Source organism: Haliaeetus leucocephalus, unplaced genomic scaffold (genome assembly GCF_000737465.1).
Source record: "Haliaeetus leucocephalus isolate CR32 unplaced genomic scaffold, Haliaeetus_leucocephalus-4.0 Scaffold462, whole genome shotgun sequence".
Classification (NCBI taxonomy): domain Eukaryota; kingdom Metazoa; phylum Chordata; class Aves; order Accipitriformes; family Accipitridae; genus Haliaeetus; species Haliaeetus leucocephalus.
Genome location: NW_010972898.1, coordinates 7,197,705 through 7,213,829, shown reverse-complemented (window position 1 = coordinate 7,213,829; position 16,125 = coordinate 7,197,705). Strand labels below are relative to the sequence as shown.

General features: G+C 40.3%; 1 protein-coding gene across 1 annotated transcript; it reads right to left on the bottom strand.

The window, feature by feature from the left end:
• Positions 1-312: 312 nt before the first annotated feature.
• On the bottom strand, positions 313-14,957 carry KLF5 (Kruppel-like factor 5 (intestinal)). Its single transcript, XM_010575253.1, has 3 exons — positions 14,084-14,957; positions 12,894-12,953; positions 313-1,110 (listed from the first exon to the last, which is right to left on the bottom strand). The coding sequence occupies exons 1-3, from the start codon at positions 14,940-14,942 to the stop codon at positions 932-934; spliced, it is 1,098 nt and encodes a 365-aa protein (XP_010573555.1). The 5' UTR covers positions 14,943-14,957; the 3' UTR covers positions 313-931.
• Between the last annotated feature and the right edge of the window lie 1,168 nt (positions 14,958-16,125).

Below are 16,125 nucleotides of genomic sequence, written 5' to 3'. Positions count from 1 at the left end.
AGTGATACTAAGTTTAGCTTATAGTAAGAGGTTTAACATTCTGTGTTCTTTGTAACTATCCCCGTTATTTAAGCTTCCCACATTGACTTTACAGTTCGTTCTAGTTGTTTTGCCCTTTTAAGCAATTTGAAAACAAAATCCTGCTTTGAATATTCAGTGCACACTGTTTTGAGTTAACAGGTACAAAATATCTGGATGCTTAGCTCATTTGTCTTAAGAAAAATGAAGCTAAGTTGGTACTGTTTTGAGAGGTATTTAAATAACTTTTTTGTAAATGTGCCATGTTATCAAATGTAAAACAACTGCTTTTTTCAGATGATTCTTAGAAAACTTTTGTATTAAACCTAAAAAGCTGATTTGCATATTTACAAAATCTTTGTCATAGCAAACATGCAACATACAGAACAAAATGTTTTGTTCTATGGCTGTTTATGAATTTTTCTACGTAGTTTTATCTCCACAGAACGACTTAACATTTTAAAAACCCCCACAAGTACTAAGTATGTCCAGTAAAAACCTGACAGATTACAATTCATGGCTTTTCCACTGCGTTCATTCATCTGCAGCCTCTCATTAATTTGTTTACTAAACATTGTCACAATAATGACAGTGCTTTGGTCAAAACACCGCAAGAGAAAAAAAAATTTATAAAGCTGCAATGTGTCAAGACATAATACTTGTAAAGAGATGAAACCTGCCGACTAAAGCCATATACATCATGAAAGCAAACAAACGACCAAACACTCTGGTATTGTGATACAGTGTCTTCCCTTTTTCTGCATAAATATACAAAATATACATTTCCAGTTTCTTTTGAGATTTCTTTTAAATGGCTAGCCCATACTCGAAAAATTAAACTAATTTCAGTTGTATGTCGAGAGTCAATAGGAAATTGCATAGATACAAAACAGCCTCAACGCAAGTCCAGCTTTTAGTTCTGATGCCTCTTCATGTGGAGAGCCAGGTGATCGGAGCGGGAGAAGCTGCGATTGCAGACAGCACACTGGAAGGGCTTTGCCCCCGTGTGCTTCCTGTAGTGGCGTGTTAATTCATCCGAGCGAGCAAATCTCCAGTCGCAGCCTTCCCAGGTGCACTTGTACGGTTTCTCACCTGAAAGAGAGCACAGAGAAATGAGACTGTCAGCTGTCACTCTTTGGGAGAAAACTGATGCGAGATCACATTGAATGGCATTGCTCTTCAATTTAAAGAAGAAATAAATGACAAAACAGAAGCTGACGTTCCCCAATTACTCACAGCTCTATTCAGTATGCCCCAAACTAACAGCTCCTTTGTTTTTTCAGCAATTTTGCTCTTGAATCTGTGATTTAATACCTCGGTAAAACCTAACAAACTTTCAAACATACAAATTGGAGACAGCAATGGTACAGAAATGCAGAGGTAAAAAACCTGCATGAGACTGAAATAGGCTCCCTTACACTCATCTCAGTATGAGGGAGTAGGAAAAAAAGAGCAGTCTCACATGACAATCCGGCCTAGTTTGTAACTTACACTTGCACCTTTTAAAGATGGGTAAATTAAGTTATACAGAGCTTTTTTTAAGAGGTCTGAAATGGGAAGGAAGATTTCTAAAAAGATTCTTTTTAGTGTGCAAATCAGTTCAAGAGCTTCTGATGTGTGAAGAGAGAAGCACAGTGTGTTACAAACACAACGAGGATAGTATTTTCTAAAATGTCAGAGGCAATAAAAACTCGCAGTATCCTGGTTTGGGCTAGCTATATATAGGAGAAAGCACTTAAAAGACCAAAGCACCCGTTTTCAGAATTGAATGTCTGCAGTCAGGTGCTTAGAAAGCTGTATTTTAGAGGTGGGAAGTGTTTGCTGTCTCCATCAGTCTATACTGTCACAGCGGGAGCATGGTGTCTCTGAAAACTTCATGTGTTGCAGAAGCTCTGAATAGAACTTTGAAATATCCAGCTAGTCTTGAATACACTGGCCCAAGCACCCAAAATATCTGCATTCATCCATTTTAGAACTATAAATGGAGTATCTTAAGCATGTCTATAATTTATAGATTTGTTTGTTGAAATGGGAGAAACATGAAGCCACTGGCCACAAAGCCAAGATGGCTTCTGTGTGAAACCAGAACTTTAAGCATGTACATACACCTGCTCAGGAGCTGGTACGGACATGATGTCACCATACAAGCAAGCTTCGTATAAATAAAGAGGCTACGATTACCTATTTATAGGCTGTTGGTTGACAGAAACACCTTTCAGTTGGGAGAGTCGATTGCTATCTATATCCTTTATATTAACTTGACCCATTTGGCAAAACCAAAAAGAAACCAGAGTTTATCAAAGCACTCGGCAGTAGCTTCATCTGGACCAGAATCAGACCAAGGCCAAGATTTCCAAAAAGTCCTTCTGAACACATCTTAAAGATCTTCTCTCTCCATTGGTCTCAGACCTTTACCCTCACAGTCTCAACCCTACAGCACTGTGGAGTGGCTCCTACTTTTCCCTGTTTTACCATCACACAAGCACGCAGGAGGACAGAAGCTAGAATCCTGCTATCAGACTGTTCTGCACCAGTTATGCAGAGCACACCGTTTGAGAAGCTCAAAATCATTACTTCAGAGATGCTAATTTATCATTCAGATGAAATTATGAAACTGGTTTTGTCTGGGAGTTTCTACTGCTTCTTCTGATCAACTAACTAGTAACTTTCCATCCACTGCTAAGAGCAGAATCAGCCCTTTGCTCACAATGGGGACGTGACTTCATGTTGGCAGCAGTGTCACAAGCAGAAGCAGACCTCTACAAGAAAAACTAACCACCCAACCAACCAACCACCTCTTTGCATAAACGACGACTGGGATTTATTGAAATCACAGTGGAAACATATCATCCTTTAAGAAAAACAAACTTAGAGCCTGGCATCACCTCTCACAGAGTTCAAAATTATTTGGTGGATGGCAAATCAGAACACAAATCATTACAACTTTCTATCATAGCTGAATTTACTCTGCCTGATACTGATTGAAGACTGGAATGATCTAATATATATGACTCTTTTTTTTCTCCATGCAACATATACTATCGGTTAAAACACAGATTTCATTCAAACCCAATGCGTAAAGCTTTTCTAACATCCATGAAGCCAGTTGAGATAACACATTTGGTCTTCACAGCAGAATGACAGGAAAGATCGCTATTCAGCGAGGATCTTTTGCACTATATACATCATTTTCAATGTATTTAAACTGGGTTATTAATGCAGTCTGTAAAAGACTGTATTGCTGATCCACAAGCATATCACCAGGGAGATCTTCCGTGAACACTTTGTGTTAAAACACACGTGCACACATGGAGGTTGCACAAAAGCATTACTCCCGCATTTGAAGCACCTTAACTTAAAGCCAGCGTATTTCTTTCTTTTTCTCCTTTCTTTCCCCTCTTCCCCCATATTACCTTCAAACTCTTCTTTAAAAACTTTCACTTAAAACTGTCACGCTAAACTCGCAATCTTGTGATCTGCCCACCCTAACTGCCCAGAGAGAGAGCATGTATATGGTCAGCCCTCTGTATACTCAAACGCCTATCCATTTTGCAGAATTACATGGGCAATGAGAGAAATGGTGAAGAGGCTGGGCAAATAGCACTTATTGAACAAAAGCCTAAGAGTATCCAGACCGAACAAGACCAGAATGTGGACCAGGAGATTGAAATCACAGTTTCCAAACCTGCCACTGAGGAGGTATGAAGTATATGAAACTTCACTGTAAACTACACTGTACTGAAATAGCACTCTCAAAGTTGTCCTGCATACTGACTGTACCTGTACCTGACTCTGTTTGAGTCCAAACAAAACTGCTGCCCCCCATTAAAACTTTTTTCTAACCTGCGAGCAGCATCAGCAGGTGATATGAAGGCTTCTGGCATACGAGCTGCCAGCAGTTGGGGCAGCGGTGAACCTCGTGCCTTGCTGGGTGCTACAGCTTCCAAGTCAACACTGAATCCAATGGCCATCAAACTCCAGGGGACCCAGCTTCCCAGAGACACTATCTAGAAACTTACGCCACTGTTACAGCCACTTCAATGCATGCCACAGCCACGAATCCCCCTCCTGCAACAGCTCAGGGGAAAAGCTAGGCAGCGCCATGCAGAACGGCACTGCTTCTCCTTGCCGGCCAACTTCTGCAGACCTGAGCTAAACGGAGCAGTGCTCAGGGGATGTGCAGAGGGGAACGAGCTGGTGCCTTACACAGATTGTTTTAACAGTGTTACTTTTATGTACTGGAAATTAAAGCCAGAACGCTGCTTTTAACCCCTGCTTTGGCCAACAGTGAGAACTGGAAAATGTATTTTTAGCGCCAATGTAGAGGCCCAGATTATTTTGAATAAATCCTAGGGGTAAAATACTGAATATCTATGTTTGTAATGCTAGTTTCCGTTGGAAAGTTCTATTTAAGAACTGAATCAATTTCAAATGTTTTCCCTTTGGGCAGGGAGGAAGGGGGGCAAGAAAAAGAAGGTGGAGATTATTTTCACTCCTTTAAAGAAAGCAGAGGAACAACTAGCTGCTAGTATTTTCTCTCTCTCAACCTATACACATGCTTTTTGTCATTTAGCAGAAATAAGAATTTGGTTCAAGTTCCTGCAGCAAGGGAAAAAGAGCCTCACGTTACTTATTTTCTGAGGTGATCCTACTCCTTTGCTATGCTGACTTTAAAGCACTGAGAAATCTGGGGTTGAAGATTTATTTTAAAAAAAGCAGGTATACACAACAAGGGACACTGAACCCTTTATCCACTGTTTTCATTGGCTACATAGTAATGTAAGATTTGTTTACTTTAATGATTGTGCGAAATACAGTAGCTGTAAAGTTTCAGAAATACTTGGTTTTCCTCCAGCAATTTAGGGCTTCTATAGGGTGTTAAACCAAGAATGCCACTGGTCATCAAATACGAAGGCAGTACGGCTTGGTTACTGGAACACGATTGTGGTATCAAACAGATATTTCACTGTAAAAGCAAGAAAACAGCTAACTCCTCCACTTCAGGGGAGCTTCCACGGGATTTGTTAGAATGTCAACACTGTTCAACTAAAACACCATGGAGGAAGCTGGTACCGATTTCCAGCCAAATAGCACACTCCAAACCTTTCTTCCCAAGCCAGAAATATTATACACAGCACTTCTGGGAAACAGAACTGCTTTCCTTTAAATTATACTTCAACAGGATAGGGATTTCATAAGTTTAATTGGATTTCTGCATAACCTCCTTCCAGTATCATTGATTTAAAATATTTTGCTAGGCTTATACATCACAAAATATATTTTTAAGTTCTTGAGCTTTTAATAGGTATCCATTCTCCAGTTTAAAAAAAAGTACATTTGTGGAGCATGAGAAACAGACTTGTACTTCAGCACAGAAATTTTAAGCCCTAATGTTTAGTTTGGAAGCTCTTTTACAGACAGCACCTAGCAAGAGATAAGGGAGTTTAACCTGAAAGGAGACTATTTTGCTTGCAATGTATCTGTCTGTTAAAAAAAATGATTTACAATGCTGTGAGATTGCAAGGATGTCAAAAAACTGTCGGGATATCCACATATAACATGCTAACCTAACCAGTCACTTCAACAGATAAAACTATCCCAAGGTAGATCCCAAGGTTTGGGATCCTTGTTGGTACTGCAAGAGAACGGTCTGGACCCGTGAGGCACACTGTGTTGGCTCTTCTCCCTTTAATTTATCTTCTTAGGATTTAGTCATGTCAAAATGCACCGATTGCTTTCCTAACATTAATTCTAGCCACTGGCAGTGACTGTCATGATTCCCTGACATGCTGTAGCCTCAAATTTTTAGAAAAAATAAGAACAAATGAAATGTTTTTTCTCTGTTTTAGTTTGTCTGAAATAGCTTTCCTCTAGTTCATAGCATCATGGTTTTAAACTCTGGTCTCTTCCAGGCTGACTGGAACTGAAAGTGGTTGCTTGGGTGTATGTCTACACTCATTCAAAAGTTTTTAGCTCCCAACGTTTACCTAAAATTAGACCTTCCTTCCGCCATTGACTAAGTGCTGTAGTTGTTGTTACAAGCAGCTTGTTGGTTGGGTTTTTGCCCTTTTTTGAAACAGTGGGGTTTTTTAGAGAAAGAGCAGAAAGCTGACATTTCAAAATAAAAAATCCCTCAGGTGTTTAAAAGCTCTTTAGTGCACTGAAATTCTCGGTTGTCCATGACAGAGATGGATCAGAGGGCTGACAGTATGCAAGGTAAGTCCAGCTTATTTTGTGACAAAATAAATTTAGTTCTTGAAACATCCAGCCCACCAATGATATGAATGTTTAACTTACGCTGCACATTTTAAAATGTGATAAAGCCTCTGCCTAGTATAGTAATGGCTAGAGGGTGACCATTTAAGTACTACTTCACAAGGAAACATTTTAAGGAATCCTGTAACAGATAGCTGTTGCGCTTCGTAAGTCCGATCACTGATAAATCAAGGAGTATTTGATCTCTCTCTAACAAAAGTGTGAACAGGAAAAATGATAACTGACTGGTAAGCAAAGAGGACAGTCAAAAGAGTTGTGCATTGTTCACTTTCCGACTACAGAGGTGCAGAAGGCATTATCTTCTCAGAGCTCCCACCAGTGCCTGAAGTACTCTTATTTTGCTAAGTGTTGTCTTACGCAGTTCAAGGATTACTGGGGAATCTTGACTGGCCTGTGCAATGGTTTATTTTCTTTCTGGTGTAACATTCTGTCTTAACAGAGGTGGTCTCTATTCAAGGAGATATGCAAACAAAGAGGAAAGGAATTTTTTTTTTAAGTAGGTTTATAAGAAATCCATGCCATCTGGGGTGCACGGCTGTGTCTACACATCCTGTGCTGAAGAACACATTTCCTCAACTATGCCTGTGGTGCAAGAACAGCTCTCTAGCTCTCACACCAATAACCCTGGCACTTGTACAGTCAGATAAGAGGTGCTCTTAAAATGGAATTTATTAAACACGTACTGTAGACTTCCAGATTTCCATCTACCGTATGCACACACACACACACAAAACCCTGAAAGCAATACATTAAAGCTATTTTAACTCAAAGCGAAGCACTGTACACTTGCCAAAATCAAAGGTTTTAATATGTCCTTAATCAGAGTTGTTAGAGATCACCGAATATAAATAATGCAGCCTGACAGGACAGGAATGCTGCTACCAAGATACTCAGACTAAACTAGGACATTACTTAAATGTTTCTAATCTTTCACCAATGGGAGGTGCAGGTCATCTAACAAACAACAAACAACACACTACCCTGGAACCAGGAGTCAATCGTCCCAGTCAAGCTCAGAAATTAATTACAATAAGGAATGTCTAATCAAATAATGGAAAGTTTTAATCACCGGCAATTGCTGTGAATCTTGGGACTATATTAGCCTATGTAGGGCGGTCTCAAAATGAACTATATTTAAAGCCGGTCTCTTAGGTCAACAGTTTCCTTATCAGGAATCAAATATCCTGGAACTGAAGTTTAATCCTCTCAGGGAGCAATTGACAGAAACAACAGGTTTTTTTAAGCTTTCATGCTTAGAGGGACTTTCTAGGCTTTTAATCAGAAAGAAAATATTAGGCTTTTCTTTTCAGTATCTAAAAATCTAACAGGAGTACCCCTCACCTGACACCTTGGAATTTAATTCCCGCTTCATAAAAATTGCGTGCTGGATGCTGATGTGAATGACCAGCAATATTTAATTAAAATTTAGGTTTATGTTGCTAAGATTTCACCCCCTTTTGAGCAACACATTTAAACATGTCTCATTTAGGTTATGACTACAGATAAAGAACTGGATCAATTAATTCCAAGGTCTGCGATCATTCACAAAGTGTTTAAAAAAAAAAAAAGCATTCTTTTCCCTTAAACTGTGGTTTGCACAGGAAAATAATGTACTTCCATTTCTCACAGGCAACTAATGGATTTAGCAGAATTCATAAATAAAAGATACCAACATATTCTCCAGCAGCATCTAGCAACGCTGCACTTTAATGCACTTTGTCAACAGTTTTATTTAACTCTCCTCCATTTTTCCTTATTGACTCTATCAATGATGGCCACTTACTGACACCTCCTTAAAGTATCATCTGTGCGGCTGACTCATCTAACACGTTAAAGCAGCAGAATCTGCACAGAAATATTACTTAATAGCTATTTTCATGGTGCAAAGATTTTTCCAGGATGAGGTTTGCTACGTACAAAGAAGGCTGCAACCACGAGCAAGGCAGAGTCTTTTGGAGCCTCCGTTCTCCACTTGTACACCATGAGTGAAATCCCTCACCTGAGTCTCAGGATGATTTGAGTCAACACATGTTTTCGTATGCTGCTTTTTTTCCAGCAGGAGTCCAACTACTACTTGTCTTCCCTTTTGAACAACGGGCGTCCTGAATTCCCAGGCAATTCTATATGGTACCACCTTTTTTAAAAAGCATCTGTCTACAGCTATGGTAAACTCGGAGTGCCAAGTCCTATGGACTGCTGAAGTCTATCTCACACAACTGGTTCTAATTCTGGTGTACCATCAGAGCCTAATTCTGGATCTATTGAGGCAGAGATCTAAAATAAAATAAAATGTTTAACACCTTGAGGAACCGCACAAGTCAGCAGCTGTCCCATGCCTACATAAACATTTGAAATAACTAGGGACGGTGGAAGTATTTTGAGTGCATCTCATTTAGAGAAATGCCATTTCTCTCGAGTTATCTCGGCTTCCACTTCCCATCACCAAATACAAACTAGATCTATAGATAGAGATGAAATAGTTCTGCAGTTAATGCTAGAAACTATTAATGGCAAGCCCACCATGTGACCAGTTGACAAGCCTGTACAAAGACTCTGTATACGGAAAACCAACATGCAGCTGGAAAATGTTCTCAATGTGCATGCCTTGATGTGTTCAAAACAATGACAGATTTTCCTCTTAAAACCATACACAATTCTGAAGTGTGCAGCTGTTTGCAGAAATAATAGAAAAGCCTGGAGCCAGCGGCTCTTCTGCAGTGTTACAGGTAGGGTACAGGTAGGGTATTCCAGGTGCCTGCATATCAAAGGCTTAACTTCCACAGTCCAAATCTTTAACGTATAAAGAGATCTAACAGGGTAAGTTACAGGACTGCTGCTTCTAAAGGATTACTTAATATATAGGTATATACTCAGATGACAGAAAAGGAACCGAATTACGTTTATTCACAACACACAAGTAACTGCTTTTCACTGACATTTGGCACAGTTTTCAAGTTGGACGTACAGCTGTTATGCCAGAGCCTTAAGGTGGTTTTACTGCTGGACAGCCTGCAATAAATGCATAACCCCCTCCCCCATTATATACCGTAGTTGCACAATGCCGGTTATGAGACAAAACTTGTTCCATGACTAACAGGTAAAATTATTTTAAAAGAAAATCCCTGCTTTAAAAGGTCAAAAAAATCCAATCCGTTTTGAGAGATGTTCCAACAGGTACTTCAGCACACTGAATCCCATTTTACCTGTTTCAGGAACAACTAATACAGAGTTAAGATACCATCCTGAAGTGTTTTAAGGTATTAAAATGTACCAAACATCTGCTCCAGAACTGCATGGAGATGGGTACAATATGTTCTGTATCTTTGCAGCATTCCAATCTTTGTTCATGTTCAATTTTTGGGTTACCAGTTTACCAACAACTAGAATTTACTTCATAATTTACAAATGCTAAAGCATTACCTAGAGAAAGAAAAACATGTGCTTGCTTCAGCAACTGGTACAAATACATTAACTTTGCTTAGCTCTTTACGTAAATGCTGGATTCCTAATCAACAGCAAAAGTCGAGTGTAATTACATTAAATCGGAATAACTATACCAGCTTATACCACCTGATTTGGTGTAAGGTAAACACCTTGAGAACACCTAAGAAGAAAAATGTAAGGGATTTTCCTCTTGCCCATTTCCTATAGTTTTATTTAAATGTAATTTATAAAGTCTGACAGTGTGTTCATATCTGAATTGAAAAAAAGACTACAGCCTACATTCCACCTATCAAAAATAACATTTCCCTTAGGTTTGCTCTCAAAAAACATCTCTTAAACCCAGTGAAAGCCTTTCAGAAGAGAAAGGCTGCTAAATAAATACTGTGAAAAGGCTGAGATTTTCCAATACAAAAGGAAAACCATAAGGTCTGTCTTGACTTTTAATGGCAGACAAACTTTGCTGCAGGCTCTTTTATTTTAAGATGACAGATTGCTGAGAAGGGCGGGGACTGGTTGGGATGAGACAGAGACTGCAGCCAATTTTAAAAGGTATTGTTAAGAAACTAAGAATAAGGAGAAAACAACTTCAGTGGTCCATGATTACTAAAGAACGGGTTTAGCCAGATAAACAGGTCTGCTATCCCTGAAGGGATTTTAAAGAATATCACACACAACTTTATTAAAATGGATTACGTGACACTTGCTTTAGACTTTGAAGGTAAAAGCTTCACAAAGTCCTTTAAAAAAAACCCACAAAAAACCCAAAGCTTACTAGTGCTGTATGAACTCATAGTTCTGGGGGATGGGATGCACAGAGGCACACACCCAATTTAGCCCTCGGCATCGAGCCCTTTTCTTTGGAGATCAATAGCGAGATTCCCCCGCACTCCTGCAGGAGCTCTGCAACTTCACAGGTTTCCCTGAGTTTGCACCCATTTACTTTAACATTCATTTAATCGATTTACGGTACTGGGTAAGTCAGAGATCTTGCTCGTAATACAAATTTCAACCATATGTTAAGACAGAGATCAGAATCGGTGCTGGAAATCTTCAAGTATTATGTGAATATTCAAGAGAGTTAAACTAATGCAAACTCTGAAATAATGCAGGTAACAGGATATGGACTCACATTCTTGCATGTAATGCACGTTTTAGACAGTTTATCCCTTCATTCACCTCCCCAGAAGACCCTTTGTATTACAGACCTGCTTAAGTTCACTAGATTTTTATCTAAAACAACATTCTTGTTTCCATGAATACATCAGCTCCTCTGACCTTTGCACATTTATCCACATTTCTAAGGTGAAATATCTATAGGTAAAAAAGTGAAGGCAACAATAAACATTAGTGACCCTAAGCAATATATATTAGCTATGTGGTATGTATTTCTGTGCACCCAAGTATTAACTTTATAAACCCTGAAGTCATTGCTACTCAAGGTACAAAAAAGATATAAATTGATTTAAAAAAGCAAAAGTGTACGTTTCAAATGCTGACTATGTAATGTTCATTTTTAGGCTAAAGCTTTGCTTTTATCTCTCTTCCCAGTTATTGTATAATAGCAAGTGAGATATTTAAAACTGGTATTTAGTTGCTGGCTAAAGTGCGTAAGTGGAAATCACACACTCTTAAATTTACAGATTATTTATTAGAGCAATGGGATTATACTCTCTGACATTATTCAGGTTTATAGCCTCATGAAAATATTCCTTTCTTACAAAGCTGACTGCTAATGAGTGATTATATATATGTATCAAAAATATTTTAACAGTGTTCTTGTTTAGTCTATTACTAATGCAAAGCAATAATCTTTGTATGGTTGCTTTTAATTTTTTACTGCGACTGCAACACAGATAACTCTCTCATTTATCAAAACAAAATTTCCATAGTAACATTTAGCCTGGAGATACTCAATTTCGTTACGATAATCCAACGATCTATTCAAAATAGTTGCTGAAGAGAAGGCCTTGTTCCCATAGAGACAGTGAAACATTTTGTTAGATCATAGCTCATGCTAAGTTTTGTTTTGACTTTTGGTTTAAACTTAGGTGAAACCCCATTACTTGAACGGCACAGCCGAAGCGCTGACAGCCTGCTTCAATAAGCGAGTTGCTTGAACTGTGACTTGTGTTTTGCTATGAATTGAGGTCCATGCATAAAAGAGCTGGGGTTCATACTCACTTTTAAAAAACAGGAATTGCAGCCCTCTAATTTGATTTCTTTTCAAAATCAGCCATGTGCTTTTCACTGATTTAGCATGACCAGTTCTGTACTGCCCTAAATAGTTTCAGGTGTAGTACTGGTGAGCTACTGTTTTTCTCCCCATCTCCCTCTCTCCTCCTTCCCCCTGCCTCAGCAGGTGAATGCTTAGGAAGAGCATCTAGGGTGGTTCTACCGCCCAGCTGCTGTCCTCTACACGCATGGCTCCTGCGCTCACACACAAGCAACACTGTTCCCAGCTCCACTCCACGCGGGCCCATGAACGGGACTGCCTCTGTAGCTGCAGGCAGAATTTGACTGAGGTACAAAAGACAAGTGTGACACACTGACACTTTTAATTTCCTCCATTTTAATGTCTTTCACTGACAAAAAATTGAAATTATGTCTTTTTTTAAAAAAATAAATACATAGAACCACTTGTCTTGAAAAAAAAAAATAAAGCACACTTAATGCTAAGGACAAAGGAAATGGAGATATCTTGGGAGTTTTCATGATGTTTCTGAAAAATGCTAAGATTAAATAATTCTAACAGGTCAAAGAGAAAGCCGAAACCAGAAAATTCTACCTATTTAGATAAATCTTGAAAACTGTAGCATGTTTACTACACTCAATTCATTATTCAAGGGGAAAAAAAGGCCCCCCCTTTTTTTTTAACACTTTATGGCATTTAAGATTGAAAAGGAAAGTTTCAATCTGTTTCATTCTTAGCTATTTTGAGTTCTATATTATAAATGGTTTAACAAAACTGCAACAAGAATAAAACTGATTTTTCTTGTCACTGACCAAATCTTAAGTTTTTCTTAGCTGAACTGCCAGCCTGAACCCACAGAACTCTACAGAAAACAGGGAGAAGATGGCAGATCAAACATGCTTGCTTTCTCAGAAAATGTGTAAGCCATGAATGAAGAAGAGACAGCGGGAGAGTGAGTACATACCCGTGTGAGTTCTCAGGTGCGCTTTTAAGTGAGAAGACTTTGTATAAACTTTCGTGCAGCCTAAAACAAAACAAAACAAAACAAAAAAGCAGAGAGGCATTTCAGTAGGGAGAACAGGAATGCTCCACGTTACGTTTAAACTTCCTCACTCAGTGCTGGGGTACTATCTGGAAACATTTAAGTTTACTACCTTCTGGCACCATCATCACTTAGAAGTAAAATTTGATATAGAAAGCTCCTAGGGATATGCCGCTTTACATAGAAAAGAGAAAAATGCCTACGTTTCTGGTAGACTTACTACCTTGTAATGTAGTATAGACCAATAGCTGCTACAATCTATGTGCAGTAACACCTGCTACCTAACTTAACAACTGAGAGGGGGAGTATATTTTTTTTTAAAAGTTTCTAGAGGATTTGATCAAGCCAGACTCGGTGTCATCGTCACCCAGACCTCAGCATAACTCTTCCACTGAGCATTTACCATACGGCACACCGAACGGGTGATACACTGCTGAGAGTTATGTTGGTAAAGGGGGAGATCAACCACAAGCAGCAATTTGTCTCCGTGCTCGGATGAGTGTAAGCGCCTTGTATCTGGGACCATATACTACACGGAGGCACAGTTTATAGTCTGGTCCCTCTTCCCCTTCAGTGTAGGAGAAGGAGAGGCTGGAAGGGAACAATCTGTGGACAATTTTCAGAGGTGGCTTTAATGGATTTATGTGGGCAGCTGAATCCCCTGTTCATAACAGGGAAGATACAGCCATGGCCTCGGCTACCGGGAGCTGAAACGGTTCTTTCAGTGCCAGCAGATTCAAACTGAGCCTCTGCTCCATCACAGGTATTGGAAAAGCGAGAGCAGGAGCTGCACTGTCACACTGAATTACATCAGAGAAGGCCATCGGGGTTTTTTTCTATGGATTACAAGTTTTGTAACACGGTAAAATGAGCTCAGGTGTTTAGGAGAATTACAAATGACAGGAAGAAAAGGGTACATATTTTTTTAAAGCATGTGAAAGTGTGCCACACAAAATAAAAAAACAAAGAAGAGAAATTCTACTTTGACAAGAAATTACTTGCTTCTCCCTAGGTGTAGAGTACAGCTAAAGAAAACCACTTGTACCTCATCCATGATTATTCACACTTTTTTCTATTGCAAGAGCTGGGACTTTCTGGCCCAGATTGCTTACCGGGATAGTCACAGTAGTGAATACGTCTTTTCTCCAAATCTGGGTTACTTCTCCTGTTGTATCTGACTGGTTGGATGTTCTGGGGGGTTATGGGCAGAGTCGCTGGTAAATTCGGATTGTGAATTGCCAGCTTGGAAGCTATAGTTGCGGCATATGACGGAGGAGGGGTTAAATTCTGTAGCATCTCTGCTTGTCTGTCTGGACTTCCAGGCTCTGAGCTTGGGGGCGAAGGAGGGAAATAAGTGGCCTGCTGCTGCAGAAACTGGTTTGGCATGGTGTAGGTGCAGGGGGGGATGCCCTGGAACTGTTTCATTGCAGTCTGTGGAACAGCCGAGGAGAGCGTGTTAAGGCCCGCCATGGCTGACGGCATGGAGACATTGTTAAGGGAGTCCATCACGGCTGCCTGAGTAGTAGTGTTGGGCATATCTAAATCCGGTGAGCTCAAGAGCTGATATAACTGGCCTTGCTGGGGCGTGACGGAAAGATGAACATCTGGAGTAGGAAGCTCCTGCTTGATGAAAATGTTGTTCACATCGGGAGTTTGGTGAGAGCTGAAGATGCTGGTAAATTCGGGGAGGGCCTGAGTAGGGGCGGGGGCAGGGGCAGTAGTTTCGCTCTGGTGACTGAAGATGGTGACCGGCTCTGTCTTGATGTGGGTTACACAGGGTCTCTGAGATTTGTACAGGCCAGTTCTCAGGTGGCTAATGTCAGGGAGGAAGACGTTCATGTTGATGCTGTAAGGCAACCCTTCGCTGTCAGTGAAAAACTGGTCTACAACCGAGGCACTGTCTCTTCTGTATTTCTTATGTTCAGGGATGACGGGAACGGGTGGGAGCTGAGGTGCCAGGTATTTCTCCATTTCACATCTTGTCTACAAAAGCAAAACAGACCGTAATCCACATGATTTGTTACCAACTAAGAAAGACGATGGCATGCGAGTCGCGGGAGGCTTTGGAAATAAAAGGCAATACTGTTCAGCCAGCCGCAAGCTACCTACGGAGGAAGTTATAAACATTCACGCTAATGAAAACCTGTCCTTTATAATCGGCACGCTAATCAACATCATCAAGGACAAGGAGATAAAGTCATGGCACAAGTTGTTCACGCAGAGCAAGCATTAAGATCGATCTGATGTTTCAGCTTACGACAAACTTTTCATCTTTTGTGCCTACAAGACAGCATGAGGCACAGATGACAGGCGCTGTGCCTAATCTGCAGATCTCCTGCTCTGGAATTCACTGCTTTAGCAGGGTGACTGCCTATCTGTTTCACCCGCTTCTCTTTGAAATGCTAACTTTAAAAGCCACATCCTCAGCTGGCTATTTGAATGCTAATACTTCAAGTAATGTTTTTATATATATATTTTCTACACTTCCAGGATTTTTCATCCTTAAAAGAAAGGTATCTGATTGGAAATACGACACCAAAGTGTAAAGGTATAAATAATACCGAATAAAAAGAAGACGGGTTGACTGCATCAGACTATCCTTTGTGTAAAGTGTCTCTGGGACTACACTTAGAAGAAAAAAAAAAAAAAGTCTATGCAGTGCGTAATAGGCTAGTAGCGTGATAAACATGTCCCTGTCCATGCCTCGGTCCTAGGAGAGCTCTTTAATTACTGGGAAATCATTCTCTTAGCATAGTGGTGTGAGGGAATCCGTGGGTGGCTGGAGCCCGATACATTACTGGTACAGTCATCGGCAAAACATTTATCACGCACTCTCCACTGGGCAAATGCTACATTCCCCCCTGCCCCGTCAAGAGAGCGCTCATACCAGACCCGTTTAGCACCCCGCAAGAGAAAGCAGCTGACGAGCTGCAACTCTGCCCGAAAGTGGATTTTAGGACCCTTCTTCAAAGACCCCCGGTAAACACCACAAACAAACACAGCCGCCTTCCCGTCCCTTTGATCTGGATCTGCCCCGACATGCCAGGCTACTTTTTCCAGCTCTTGTTTACGAGCCGAGGGCAGCTCGCTTTGAAGGCGGGAGTTATTTATTCGCTGGGGAAGGCACCGCCGAAACGCAGCGCCCGCCGGACCG